Consider the following 14,971-nt stretch of genomic DNA (forward strand, 5'->3'; position numbering starts at 1 on the left):
GTGATTATATCAGTCATTTGGGATTACTCGGTCTGAAAAGCGCAAAATTTTAAATCTGTTAATTAAAGAAACATTTGAAAAACGCGCATCGGTTTTTACTTCAAGTAACCCCTTTCCTAGTTTTTATTTTCTTAACTACACCAATAACGAACTTGTTCTAGTATCGGCTCGAGGGCAGAAGTCAAGCGATGGCAAATGATCACGGTTTCCCAACTACTGGCTGTTGCAATCGCGCATACAAAGTTATTCATATATTTAAGACAAATCACACTGAGCTAGCTTGACAACTAAAAACATTGACAATTTTGGTCGATGGAACTCGATGATTATTGATTTCTTCGACGAAAACTGACCTTCCGTTTTTGCACGGAATAATTGCCTTACATCCCTCGCACTAGCCGTTTTAGTCTATATGTCATATAAGGATAATCAAACTGATACTTTATACTCTTTAACTCAAACTAATGTCTTTGAGATAGCGCTGCATTTAATAATAGTTCTTAGTATTTTTCGGTTCGCTCCGAATTGGCCGGTTAGGTGGATAAGGGAGAGGGAGGTGTCTAGACGTGAACCCGCAACAGCCGCGTGAGATCGATCATGTGCTCTCGGGTTTGTTGAACATCAAGCTTTCAAACTAATTACAAAACCACCTGCAGTAGTTCTATGCTCTGATCGTTAAATAAACTGAGGCAAGTGTGGAAAACAAAGATGACACGTTTCACGTTGCATATTTTCTACCATCTCCTCGGTTTATTTTTTCGCTCAGTAATTTTTGGCGCGAAGAAATCAAATGGTATATTCCATCGCTTACGACAAAGGTACGCATGATACAGAGGGGAAATTTACTTAAGGATGTAATTTTATTTTTCAAGAGATCACTCAAAATGCGTGTCGGTCGTAGCTTATTTGATATGGAAAATTAGGCTTGAAACTTTAAGCGTAAAAGAAAATTTTTGTTTGATATGCATTAGTGATAACATCATCAACATGGGTGACTGTATAACACTTAAATTTGGAAAATTCACTGACAATAATCGAAGGAGTTGTTCAAAGATTCATATAGCTCGCAAAATACTGTCAGTTTTTTCATTTGATTTATGACGCAAATTAGTTTGATATAGAGTCGAAAACAAAGTCCATACTTATAGAAATAAATTTTTTTTTTTTAAGTCAGTCTATAATTTCAAACGATCACACTATACCCGTCTGATCGCTAAAAAACACTGACCCCGGTTTCATGTATTTTTGCTTATGATGGGTACCTGCTACAAAGGGGCGGCAACATTATTAGCTTAAGGGAGTAAGCGTCTCTGAACATGTGATTATTTGAGCGTGATGAACCGGTATTACATTGACAAGAGAAACAGCCCGCCGTCTAGTTCAAGATACACGTGCATTCAGCTGGTACTGCGCGCTCAGAACTTGAAATGAGCAGCTTTACGGGTTTTATTTCATCCCAAGAGCAAACAAACTGAAAAACTTGCTATACAATTTTGAAGTTGAATATGCATATAGTTTTTTGTACAAATAATGTCTTCTGATTCCAATGATTATTGCGTGGAAAACCTAGGCTCATAAAGACCAAGGTTTCAGCATGAAATAGATCGCTTAAAGGGATTTAGCCGCACGTATTGTAAACAGCAAGTAAAGAAACTATTATTTGCCTAAAATGTGAAAAAGGGAACATCTAAACGCTAGATAGGAGAACATTATCGAGTTAAGCCAACATCACTTTTTATTTCTAGGCTTATTCTACTTCTTAGTTGAGTTAGTTGGTCCTCGTAAATCGTTGGATTTTGAGCACGTTTATTTATTGAATCACTGGTTTTCTCTTCAAAAGGATTTTCCGACTGAGAGGGTGCCGGCGTCCTAAGCGAAAGTGTTGTTGGTCAAACAGGATCATTGTGAAAAGCCACTCGAAAATATTTGTATGAAAGCTTAAAAGCAGGATTCAAACAGTTTGAGAAAATGCTAGCTAAATACTCAACACAAATAAACAATTCAAACAACGGATGCCTCCAACTGGTCATCGATTACATCAGATAACTAGCTTATTAATCATTTCATTTTCAGTTGCGAAATAAATACTGATCAAGCACGTGCCCATGTACATCGAAAGAATAATTGATTGAGCCTTCATTATGTACGTCGTTAAGTTTAGTCGTTTTTATTGTCAATAATTTGTGTGTTATGCAGCACGCGGAGCGCGCCAAAATAGGGTTACCTGCTGAATAAGCAAGATTCATCTTCGCTTTCTCATGTATTCCTTCCTCTAGTTTCATATTGAATATCACCCAAAAGGTATAATAGATCCCCTTGCATTGGTTGGAAGTTAAAAACAAGGTTTACTATCAGCCTCATCATCACTAATGATTATGCGAAGGATTGAAGAAAACAGAGAATATTAGTATCAAGGTCTGCTGGAAAATAAAATACTAACATTCTCTCTTTTCCCAATTTTCAAATCAATTCACTCTTTTAGCCGACGATTTTCTAAGTTTAGCAAAACTATGGGATACCTAAACTACTAAACATATATCCCCCATCTGGGGTTATCTTACTGTTCACGGATTTAGAGAGTCACTTGTAAAATTTCGTAAAGACTCGATAAGTGCCGTAAATTGTTTAAGCTTCATACAAAGGAAGAAGCCTTGAGTGGTACTCGATATAATATTGTTGATCAAGTCATCCAGGGGACCTTTTCCTATCCACACCTGCCTCGCTCAGGTGTCACTGCGATTGATCACTTGCCAGAGGTGTCCAGCTTACGAAGGTGTCCATTCCATAGAATTACCAATTCTTTATGGCGTGTTCTTACAAATCAAAAGTGTCCTTCTGATAGAGGTAACCATGCCATTAAGTTGTCAATCACGCAATGTTTAGTACTTCTTTTTTTCATGACAAACCTGCTCACATTGAAAGGATCAGGGTGACGTTTAATCTATATTGTAGAAGCGCAAAGCCATAGCTGGGTACGTCGGCCAGAGTAGAAAGTGGTATGTTTTCTGAAGAGGTCAGTTTTCGTGTTAACATAACATCGCCCTCTAAGTCTGAGAGTGAGCTGGCTCATAGATATTACGACGGAATCCAAACTACTTAGAAAAAAAGCGCTAAACAGTAACAAACAACATACTTTTCATAACCACGCCAGGTGCCACTTCAATTATACAGTTACACAACCTCGTGTGTGAGTAAATGTAACCACCAGATCACTTTCTGTACAAATCTTTCTATTTTTGCCGGACCCATTTTGGCGTTTAGAGAACTTTGCAGGTTCTTACCAGTTCAGCTACACGTGTGCTAAGCAGGGAACGGAAAGCGCTAAATGGGGTTACCTGTAATACAACTAAGATTTCAAACTTTCCCACGCCATAACTGGAGCGGGTCTTTGAGTATCAGTGCCGAAAGTTACTTTTGCGCCAAGAAAGTTGTTCTCGTATCAAGCAAAGAGGATCATTAGAAAAACAAGTTCAAGAGGATATCAACTGTTTATATCCTCTTGCTTAGTTTTGTTAGTAATGTGTTCGTGAGATGATTACAAATGACCATACATGGCCATTTTGGAGCAATGGAGGAAATAGCAATTTACAAGCGGGATTTCTTCAAAATTTCCGATATCATACGAGCGGGACAAATCCTCCCCATGCGGGGGGGGGGGGGTGATGCTGGTGGAGCTCTTTTGATGCAAATAGTCACGGTGGGGTGAACAGTGGAGGGGACACTTGCCATCGTGAAGAAAAATAGCTGTTCTTCATAAGTTCGCTATCGCCAGTATTTTCTTCAAACTATTTTTAAACTGGGTAATTTGGTAATATCAACTAAGTTGAAATTGTAAATTGGCCACCGTAACGAGTTATAAAAAGCTGACGTTTCGAGTGTTAACCCTTCAGCTCTTTACGGTGGCCAATTTACAATTTCAACTTAGTTGATATTACCAAATTACCTTGTTACCCCCACCGACGCAGCACCACAGTTTCTTTAGAAACTTACCCACTGTTTTTAAACTGGCTTCCAGTAGAATTGGCCAAATTTTTGCTGCAAATAGCGTTTGAGGGGAGAGAGGCCCGTCGCAGTTGTAGCGACTTCTATCAGAGTGTCCTAAGGAAAGAGCAAACACACTTTGGGTTAAGGCTGATAGTTTCTAAAGAGACTGTTTGGGGCTGCGTCGGTGGGAGTAACGAAATAATTTGAATATATCAACAAAGTTGGAATGGTAAATTGGCCACCGTTACGATTATAAAAGCTGACGTTTCGAGCGTTGGGTTACAGTGCCAAGGTACCATTGCCATGGTGCCAACTTGATGTATTTTCTTCAATTTCTCGGTTTCTGTGATAGGAAAACAGAGCTTGCCATCCATGTGCCTGCGTGTTCGTTGTATACCCAGGGATCTAATGTGGAGCCAGATTGTACGCGTGTTAAGTCGGAAGATTTTGATTGTATCACGCACACGATAAAATTTACCCTATACCTCTTTAAGGCTCTGAAGTATTCTTATGATTCCCCTTCCCCCCCCCTCGTTAGCAGTTAATTGGAAGTAAATTTTCCATAGTCCTCCCTTTATCCTCTGTTGGTGGCGACTGATCTACCTCTGTTGCTCTCGAGAACCATATCCCCCCCCCACCCACTTTTCCACCCCATAGGTGATAAATAATGACTGTTTCCTGAGGGCAAACCCACTTCTTTGTGCTACAGTGCCATGACACTACTGCCATTAACCAAGTGCCGGGTTTAGTATTCTCGTCATAATTTCAATTGTAATTGTAAGCGCACACTGTTGTAGAAGAAGACGGGCAAGTAAGGGGGAGTCCAGTGGCGGATTAATAATTTAATAATATAATAATGTACCATTTATAAGGCGTAAAATAACATTCAGATATGATCTAATGCGCTCTAATGCACTTATTTTGGGTGAAAAAAAAAATCGAAGAAAGAAGAAAAGCCGGCATGTGCACACACCTGGTCGGGCCCCCCCTCTTAGGTTGAGGTCTGGATCCGCCAGTGGAGTCTCACCAACGGGTGTGAAATCCGCTGTCTCAAGGCAGCTTCCAATCTCGTTTCAAGATTCTTTCTACTTTCAAATTTCAACGGTAGGGATGGACGGGGGGGGGGGGTGGGGCAGGACGACGATAAATTCTACAAACGAACTTTGCTTCTCTCGCTTGATCTTAGCCTGCAGTACAACGGAGCCATTTTGGGCGAGCGAGTGCTCGGTGTTTTTCCGGTGAAAATCTGCCAGTTTTTACAGCAGCGGAAAGCTAAGGCGGGAAACAAATTTGTACAAACGGAGTGAGCGACGGTCAAAAAGAGGGAGGGGGAGGGGCTGAGGAAATAGAAATCCTAAACAAAATGGAAGAAATATGTTAGACTGTTACACAAGTCAACTGTCAAAAACTAATCCAGATGGCTAAGATTGATTGTTGCCTGATTCCTTTTTCCTTTCGTGACAGATTAAGCTGGATGAAAAGGTTTGCTCGCCGTCTGTTACATTTGGGCTTTTACTGTACGTATTGTTAAATAGGGCCGTCTTTCCTCGAGAATCTTCAAGAAGGAATCTACGGCTGGTTAATACCTTGAGACCGCGAAGAATAACCACACTTTCTCGCAAATAATTGTTATTTTGCATTGGTCGCATTGGGCTCGTTGTCTTGCTAAAAAAACCCTACGACAAAAGGATTTCTGTCGCAGTTGTTCAATTCGTAAATGCCTGAAGATAAGAACAACTGCCAAAAATTCGCTTCGTTTTCTTCTAACCTAAATTTCCTCAAACATTTTCCAATAATGACCTAACTAAGAACCAGGCTCACTGATCGATGGCGGAAGTCGCTTTCTCCTTGGTCACACAACACAATAATATCTGTTGGTTCAAGGCACGTGCACAGTGGATGTCTCGTAAGCGTGATTGACATTATCAGACAGTGATTTTAACCACGTGATCGATTTTAACCAATGACAGAAGAGAAAAATTATCGCGTAAAATTTCAGAGCACCGGACTTTCACTCAGTTGGATGCAAATCAGTTGTTCCCGATTTCCTGTACTTTCCCGCGAGTTGAGTTATGCATCCATCCTCACTCGTGTATTGCCTTTGGCATGATCGAATCTCAGAGCTCGAATTGGTGACAAAATAAGTCTTCAAACAGCGTTGCATTGGAGGCCCATTTCCTCAATCATTTGCAGCCGCCATATTAAGCAAATCTAGCTCTTAGATTGACCAATCAGTGAGGCTTCCACAGGAAAAGCAGAGAGGAACTTGTAACGAGTCTGTGGAAGGCCTGTCGATAATTGTTTTCTTTTATGGCTCATAGTTCACTGTCGTGTTGTGAAATCTTCTACAATTTTAATCTTACCAAGGTTAGTTATCCTCTGAATGGCAATGGACGGCTTTGGTTGATTTAGCTCGTTTGGCTGCTACTGTACTATGATCGTCCGTGTAACTTAGATCCAGAGGCTTGTGTTTCAAAACATTCTTAAAGCTATATTACAGGGTGTAGCTTTGATTAACTAGTCTTTAGCTCAATTAATTAGGTTTATAAGTGTAGACTTTTTAGTCTCGAATTATTTGTTCAAGGCTTTATTCTCCTTTATTTCCCCAGCGTTAATGCCTCAGGCAATATCTGTCAGGGGCTCTTAACAAAGCGTAAAGTATGTCTCTGGGTTCAAGGAATAATGTACGAGTAACTCAATGTACATTATTTCAGTCCACTGTGCAAGTTGCATTTCTAATAAATAACATTTTTAAATCCAGTGTAACATATAATTCTAGAATCAATGAGTCATGGTTGGGTAACAGCATAGTATTTTGATTAAATGCTTTTTTCTACTGAGTGAGCCACTCAATCCTACAAGATAGTCTTTATTTTTTTAACTCAGTCAGCCAATTATACCATGCAATTTTTTTAATCGCCTTGTTTTTTTTTCAGATGGTTAAACCACTTGCTGAAGCAGCCATTGATTTTCCAATTTTTTGGAGAAATAGAGATCTTTGGTTTGCAGCTTTTTGCATCATGTTTAATCCTTTCTTCTGGAATGTTGTGAGTTTGTTTTTGCTTCCCTTTGGGGAAGTACTGTAGATGTCAATAAGTGTGTAAATGTCAAGAAGAAGTTAACATCTTGTGAAATTGAAAAATATTCATTATTTGTATAATACTTACATTCAGTTAATAAAGTCTGCAAACTTAACTGATGGATCAATGCTTGAAGATCATCATAAATTTGAAGGACATGAGATCTCTCCTCAGATTTGCAGGATTTTGGTATCAGACATAGCTTGTTTTTGATTACATTTAGTTCTTATTAACCGAGCGGGAGGTCTGTATGGGAGAATCTTGACTGAAGTCGCCAGTACAGACAGAATGCAGTGAGGTCTGTGCCAGCGACCGAGGTCAAGATTCTCCCATACAGACCGACCTACCTCGGTTAATACGATGTTTATTATATGGCTGTGTCTTATTTACCAACTTTTTATATTCTTTGTACCTTTTTTTTCTAGACCGGTCTAGATGCTGGTCTAGATGGAAAAATCAAGACCACTTTCAATATTGATTTCAGCCAATCAAATTTGTGAATTCGGTAGTTCCCAGTCCTTATGAGACACAGCCATATAACAATTACTTTTAATAACCCCTTTGCTCCCATGAGTGACCAAGACAGAATTTCCTCTCACTATAACAATACAATATCTATCAGACAAGTTATGACAAAAAAGAAAAAAATTAAATAAAGGGATAACCAGTTGATCCAGAACCAAATTCTCGGAACAAATGTCATAAAAAGTGTATGGCAGACAGTAAAGAGAATTACTATTGAGATCTTGTGAAAGGGTTAAAACATTTTTTTTGGATAAAATATCCCTGAAAGATGAATTTTAAAAGATGGAGTTGTTTAACTATGCCTACCAGAATGTTTCCACTTTAATCCTGATACCTTCCACTTTATAAATTTGACTATTGTGTCCAGATGTGACAATGTTCAACTTCTCTGTGCTTAACATGTAGGCAGCACGGTGGGAGTACAGAACACATGCAATCACTCAATGGTTTGGTTCAGCGGAGAGAGGATGCTATGCCCTTGCTGTTGTGATTTGTGTTTTGGGATTATTTAGAGATTACCGGTAAGTATCTGTTTAATCTATCTGTCATGAGTTTCAATGTGCAGACCTTGGATTACAAGTTGTTTTGCTCTACAAACCTACCTTATTCAAATGAGTAACCTCACAGTTATAAATATGAAAGCGATCTTTGTGGTAATGAACATTACTATAATTTATATTTAGCAGTAGTCAAAATAAGACCTGAAAAAATTCAGGTCTGTATGGGATTTGAATCCATGACCTCTACAATACTGGTGAAGTGCTCTACGAACTGAGCTAACTGAGAGCTGGTCATGTTCATACAGTCCCAAATTTTTTCAGGTCCTATTCAAAGATCACTTTCAAATTCATTTCTTAATTCTGCAGTTCACATATGTCAGTGGTTTTCAAATATTAGATATTTACAGTCATTTATTACTCAAACAGGTGTTTATTAATTTCTGGAGTGTTTTTTAATTTCAGGAATGAAAAATTCAACAATTATTTGTCGTAAGGTCCAGAAATTAAGATTATTAATTGGAAAGGGCTTCACTTACGATTATTAGTCGCAAAGAGTGTACTATTGCGATTACTAATCGTGGAAAGTACGGCTATTAATCGTGACTGCATCATTAATAGTCGTGTTTGACAAGCTTTTAGACTAATAATCGTGCATCGTACGGTTAATAATCGCATCTGACAGCAGATGTCATTATTAATCGTACTGCTCTCTAGAGAAAGTTCGACCAGAATTTTTTTTTTGGGTGGCCGCCATTACGACCAAAACCTCAGAAGTTAGTATTTTTTTGCACATGGCTTTTCAAGCAATAAATGTCACACATTTGAAGTCTTCTTGGGTTGAAGTTCTCAGTGAACTTCATTTCTGTTTAAAAAGTGTATTTACCAACGATGTTTTCTTTTCTTTTGTCCTTCGACGAAGTTCAGCACGGGCTTTCGATATCGTGAGAGAGTTGACCAACGTTTCTTCTCGATGACCAAGAATGTAAGTAAATACGTTAATTTCGGACAGGTTTTAAGTAGATTTAAGTTAAACCGAATACAGTTGCAAATGAAGAGCCAAATAGGTCAAATTATGACAAATGCCGAATCCCAAAAACGGCCTTTTGCGAAGTTGAAACGTATGTTTATGAGCAAGCGACAGATGAAACCGGCGGCAGTGATCGATGTGATACAATTATTTCAGGTGTGGATAACTTGCATCGCACTCCGCTATTCCCGGCTTTCTGAATCAGAAATTTCCAGACTCAATCCTAAAAAAAGAAAAACGTTTCACTGATTTCCCTACACCGATTATATATTTCTTTTCTTTTTTTATTTATTTTATTTTATTTTCTTGTTTAATCAAACGAGATGCGTTTGCATTTTTCTTAAACAAAGAGGAAAGATTAATTTGAGTCGCGGGTTCATTTCTCCATCCCGCAGGACTAGTTCTTTCCAGAACTAATGTGTTTCGAAATGGGTCGTTCAACAGCAATGGGGAAAACGCTGTTCCAGAATGGAAAAACTATTTTCGATATTTTGAGCGAAACCCACCCCAGCGAGATTTGGCAAATGTCACGCCGGTTCGGTAAGATGTCTTTTTCTATTCTTTTCAATTCTGATGCTTATCTAGCGGTTAAATAGTCGTTTTTCACCCGAAACTGAATGACAGACAAGTAACAACAAGAATGGCCTTTCTTCGTTTATCTCAAATAATAACTGTTTTACGCTCTTTCATTTTAGGCATACAAACTGACAAACAAATCAGAAAAACAGTGCGCGGCTGTCGACTTGTGCTACCGATGCGATTATATTTAGATACGCATCATTTAGATCAAAACTCATTACGTCGCATGGGTTTTTTTTCGGAAACTTCTTTTATTCGATTAGCATATTTCTGAGAGATGAATTAAGGTAATATTTATGTGTACAATGGGTTCTTATCGAAAGTTTTTTTTTTCCGCGGTCAAAATTCAATTTGTAGGAATTTTGAAGCTTGCGTCATGCACCTGCTCCGGATGAAAAAGAAAAAATTAATATTAATCAATGTTATATTTGTTTCAGCCCAAACACGTTGTGTCGGCGACGGAAACATTCTAAAAACACTCACAGGGATTTTAGAGTATTCTTTCATATTCATTCGCCATAGGCAAAAGAACTCTTCAAGTTGGCTCTTTGTAATACCGTGCCAAAACCTTTTCAAGTTATTTTCGCGGGAAAAAGTCACAGTTTTTCAGCTGACAAGTGTATACGAAGAAAAGCTTTACATATACCATCAATCTCTCTAATTGTTGCCTATAACTTTGCATACCGCTTGGATTGATCTGATCGGTATACAGTGCATTTCATAAACCATCTTTCATCGTGGCTAGTTGATTGAATCATTTTTTATGGCTCTCCCTCAGTTTAAGAAAGGTTTGAATCTGCAGCTACTTGAAAACAGAGCAAATGGACGTTTCTTTACCAGTTTATGTGATTACCTTGTATGAATTTGTACCTAAAATGAATGTTTCTGTTGCCGACTACAAAGAAGAAGACTACAAATGTGTGACATTTATTGCTTGAAAAGCCATGTGTGAAAAAGTACTAACTTCTGAATTTTTGGTCGTAATGGTGGCCATCCAAAAAAAATTTCTGGTTGAACTTTCTCTAGAGAGGAGTACGATTAATAATGACATTTGCTGTCAGATGCGATTATTAACCGTACGATGCACGATTATTAGTCTTAAAGCTTGTCAAACACGACTATTAATGATGCAGTCACGATTAATAGCCGTACTTTCCACGATTATTAATCGCAATAGTACACTCTTTGCGACTAATAATTGTAAGTGAAGCCCTTTGCGATTTAATAATCTTAATTTCAGGACATTACGACAAATAATCGTTGAATTTTTCATTCCTGAAATTAAAAAACACTCCGGAAATTAATTAATAAACACCTGTTTACAGTTATAACTGGTAAGCTGTTTTGTATGACTTTGCAATTTGTTGTTTTTTTTTGAGATCTTTTTTACTATGTGGAAAAAAAAAATTAAATTATGATTTAAAATGGAAATTTAGAAATTATTCAGCATGACTTTGAATGATATTTTACAGATTTGAAGAGGCCATCTCAGGCCAGCCTATTGCATTAGCCATGTGTACTGAGAATGTTCGTATTTGTGGTACTCTCCTTATTGCAATTGGAACAGTTCTTGTCCTGAGTAGTACATGGTCACTGGGCATCACAGGAACATTTCTAGGTTCAGTTATTGGATTTTAATGATTATCTGTTCGAGTGATTTTATTATATCTCTCAGTTAGCATGTGCACAATGATTGATAAATTTAGAGAGCTGTATTTCACTGTATAACCTGTTTATTTCAAAATCTTCTCCCTATATTTAAATCCAGTGATATGATAAATATCTTACTATGACTGCAACCTTGTTTTCATGGTCCGTACCATAAGTTACACAACCATATTTTTTTCTGCTCTGATTAAATCGTATGGCCTGCATGGTTTAGGCTGCAACTTGAACTACAGACCCCAAACTCCATTAGTAAGAGGTGTGTATTAAATGTCAGTTTGAAATAGAATAATCTCACCCTGAACACTGAAATGATAAAATAAGATTGTATGTGGCTCAACCTTTACCTCTGAGATACTGGTTAGGTTCTTTTACCAACAATGTTATGTACCTGCTATAAACATCATATTAAATCCACTCAACCTGAAGAATTAATTTGAAAAGAAATTTACCCCAAAAGTATCTTGTATCTTTTACAACTTTTCTTAAATGCACAACTACATTCTTTGCAGGGGATTATTTTGGTTTATTGTTAAACAAGAGAGTCACAAATTTCCCATTCAATATCATGAACAACCCAATGTACTGGGGATCAACTTTGAACTTCTTGGGATATTCATTAAGGTAAAAATTGTAATGACATAAAGATATGACGATAAACCAATGACAACATGCAATAATTTCTTAATGTACTAAATTCAGTGGATTCTCTCCTGGTGACCATTTTTATTATCTGGTATCTCCTAACATCTGGACTTAAAGTCCACCCTTTCACTCCAATACAGTTCCTTAAGGAGTGGTGGAGAGAATTTGGTGGTACATCATGATATCAACCTTAAGGAGATAAGTTGGTCAATTTTCTCTTGGTGATTGCAACATTACAAATCACTTTTTTCTGTTTCAAATGAATTCAATGGAATCTATCTTTTCTAATTAAAGAAAGCAATTCTGATTTTGTAGAGTTGTGCAAAATTAGGTTTTCTCTGATAAATCTTTTATTCCCCTTTACCTCAGGTAAAATTTGTTAATTTGATTAATTTTACTATAATTTTTTTTTTTATCATGTGAAGGATTATTAAATGTTCTCTTCTTGTTTTGATAGACAGTGCAGCCCAGCAGGTGTACTCTTAACTACATTAGTTGCCATTTGTTACAAGATAGCTTTATTATTTGAAGGGTATGTCTCTTTTTTTTTATAGAAACATGCTTAACAGTAAATTGATGGTGTAACTCGACATCCAGAATATCTATGATTTCCTTTTTACTGGTAATTTCACTGTAAGGCCTTGGAGTGAGTTGTAGTTTGGTCAATTGTGTTGTGTCTGGTAAACTTGATGCAAATGGCAGAACAGAAGAACAGCAAGGTGTCTAGTCCCCCCCCCCCCCCACCCCCTACCTCTCCCTGGAAAAAGAAAAGATGGAATATTTTTGGGGAGAGAAGGAAGGTACAGCTATCCTATGTTCAGGTGCATAAATTATAGGATAAGTTCTGGCATCAATAAACAATCTGGCATGTTTGACTCACTATAAGTTAAACCAAGTGTACTTCTTCTGGATCCAGTTGTTCAAAGGGTCAATAATAATGCTATACACTGAATAAATCTCTATCCTTTGGATGGCACAGTACGTTCTTTTACATTTATCTGCTGGAGAGTGATTTATCCATTGGATATAGTGTTATCCACTCTTTGAACAACTGGGTCCTGGTGCTGAACTAACCTCCCCATTCCTGGTACTCTCAGCTTTTGTTTCATTGATGAGAGTTCAAGGACATGTTAAAATGACATTTTTACTATTCTTGATCTTCTGTGACTGATTTTCTTGTGGACATATAGCCAGAATAACTGTGTAAAATAACTAGAGGATGTTCCTCATGTCTGACTGAAATATATGTAGCTCAGCCGGAAAATCAAAATTTAGCCAGTAAGTCAGTTTTTGTAGCCGTTAAAGAATTCTCTGATCTCCTTTGCCTAGTGAATAACCAAGGGTTTAGTTTTTCGTCGATGAGACTTAATATTTGTTTTTTGTTTTTGTTTTTATTCATTCAGGCCTTTTACTGAGAACATTTATGCAGAAAAGAAATTGAGAGAAGAAAAGGAAGAGTGAAAATGGATAAATTATGATAATTTATTTTCCCAGGGTATTATTTTAATGGTTATTTACTTTCTAGTAAAGTGGACAAGTTTAAGGATGTAAGCATATATTGCTTTGTTGCGGTAAAGTTAGGAGGACAAAGTTAATTTATACCCATAAAGACCCCTAAAGATATCTTGTGGGGTTTACTCTTAGCTTAGACCTCTCAGTGGTTTACCAGTCAATAACTCTCTCCAAATAACATGTACAAATAAAAAAAAAATGGATAGAAGTTGAAAGAAAGATTATAGAAGTGAAATAATCCTTGCACAGACATGCATGGTTTAGCTTGTATGTGCTGGACATTTTTAATCTATGCAACTCAGGTCATTGCAGAAATAGTAGTCTGAAATTATTGTTTGTATTCAGAGATGATTCTCTGAGACCGACTCCTGCATTTTTTTCATATTTAAAATGACCTTTTTGAAGCAGAAACACCGGTCCAAGTCAAATTTTGAAAGATGATTAGGTGAATGATCATACCTAGAGTTATTTCTCGAGTCTGATATTTGTTATCTTGAATTGTGACCAGGTTGTGGGAAATATTATTTCCTGTCACATCTGTGTGGACAGCTGGGCATTTAATTATTTTTCATGGAATCACATTTTTTAATTTCTGATTCTATTAGCAGCAGTCATTGATCTGTTAGTTCATAAAGTGTTGGGTATTGAAAATTGTGGTATCCAGGTCAAATCTGTCGTTTTGCAAAATAAAGACCCAATTATTTACACCGATTAAAGAGAGTTGATTTTGACAGGATTGAATAATGTTGATGCAAACTAGAAGGTTAGAAAGAATCAAAACTGTGTTGTTCAATTAAAACTTCCATGATATGACCCTAACTGTCATTGCTGCTCAATGCTGTGTTAGCAGAGCTGGGTATACATTAGTTGAAGAATCAAAGAGGACGCATCGATTCTCTGTTACTCTGAGTTTCACGCCGAAGCACTTGTCAGACAAATGCTGTGAGAAGAAGGCTAGGGAGGTACATGCTTTTTGCATTGTGTTGTAATTATAGAGAGTTTGAGAACAGGAGAAAAAAGAGAAAGAAAACTGCATGCTTGGTTTCTAAATATTACTGAGCTACACACTGGAACATTAGAAGTGATCATAAAACTGTCACTGTTTTATTAAGCTGGATTTTCTAACTTATCACTTGTTCTAATTATTAACTGTATCATGTTATCATGAAGTTGTACAGGAGACAAATGAATAAAGTGTAACTTAGAATATCACATTAGATATGTAGGCGTAGTGAAATCTTAAAAACCAAGGCTCTAATATTTGGGCTTTGCATAACTTTCTTTCCTTGCTTGTTTTGTTTTGTTCTTTTTTTGGGGGGGGGGGAAGGGGGGAGGGAAGGAGGTTGGAGTCATTCCTAACTAAAACTTCACTTTAAGTTTATGTGCTTTTCCAGTTTACAGAAAAAGTCGGAAATTTAGACTAAGTAATTATGGTTACATTCAGAATTTATGAC

General features: G+C 37.2%; 1 protein-coding gene across 2 annotated transcripts; it reads left to right on the forward strand.

The window, feature by feature from the left end:
- The first annotated feature begins 6,147 nt into the window (after positions 1-6,147).
- Positions 6,148-13,551, forward strand: LOC111321310 (phosphatidylethanolamine N-methyltransferase). Of its 2 annotated transcripts, XM_022924156.2 has the most exons (7): positions 6,148-6,351; positions 6,921-7,031; positions 7,995-8,110; positions 11,168-11,313; positions 11,873-11,984; positions 12,463-12,537; positions 13,409-13,551. In XM_022924156.2, the coding sequence occupies exons 1-7, from the start codon at positions 6,295-6,297 to the stop codon at positions 13,464-13,466; spliced, it is 675 nt and encodes a 224-aa protein (XP_022779891.1). In that variant the 5' UTR covers positions 6,148-6,294; the 3' UTR covers positions 13,467-13,551. The 2 variants fall into 2 exon arrangements, with proteins under 2 accessions (XP_022779891.1, XP_088597158.1); XM_088741032.1 differs by lacking the exons at positions 12,463-12,537; positions 13,409-13,551 and adding an exon at positions 12,146-12,374.
- The last annotated feature ends 1,420 nt before the right edge of the window (positions 13,552-14,971 follow it).

This window comes from Stylophora pistillata, chromosome 1, assembly GCF_964205215.1.
Source record: "Stylophora pistillata chromosome 1, jaStyPist1.2, whole genome shotgun sequence".
NCBI lineage: Eukaryota > Metazoa > Cnidaria > Anthozoa > Scleractinia > Pocilloporidae > Stylophora > Stylophora pistillata.

Coding starts and splice junctions, on each gene's coding strand:
- LOC111321310 (XM_022924156.2), top strand. CDS start 6,295: ATGGCTCATAGTTCACTGTCGTGTTGTGAAATCTTCTACAATTTTAAT. Junction 7,032..7,994: donor ATCCTTTCTTCTGGAATGTT/GTGAGTTTGTTT, acceptor CTTAACATGTAG/GCAGCACGGTGGGAGTACAG. Junction 8,111..11,167: donor GGATTATTTAGAGATTACCG/GTAAGTATCTGT, acceptor GATATTTTACAG/ATTTGAAGAGGCCATCTCAG.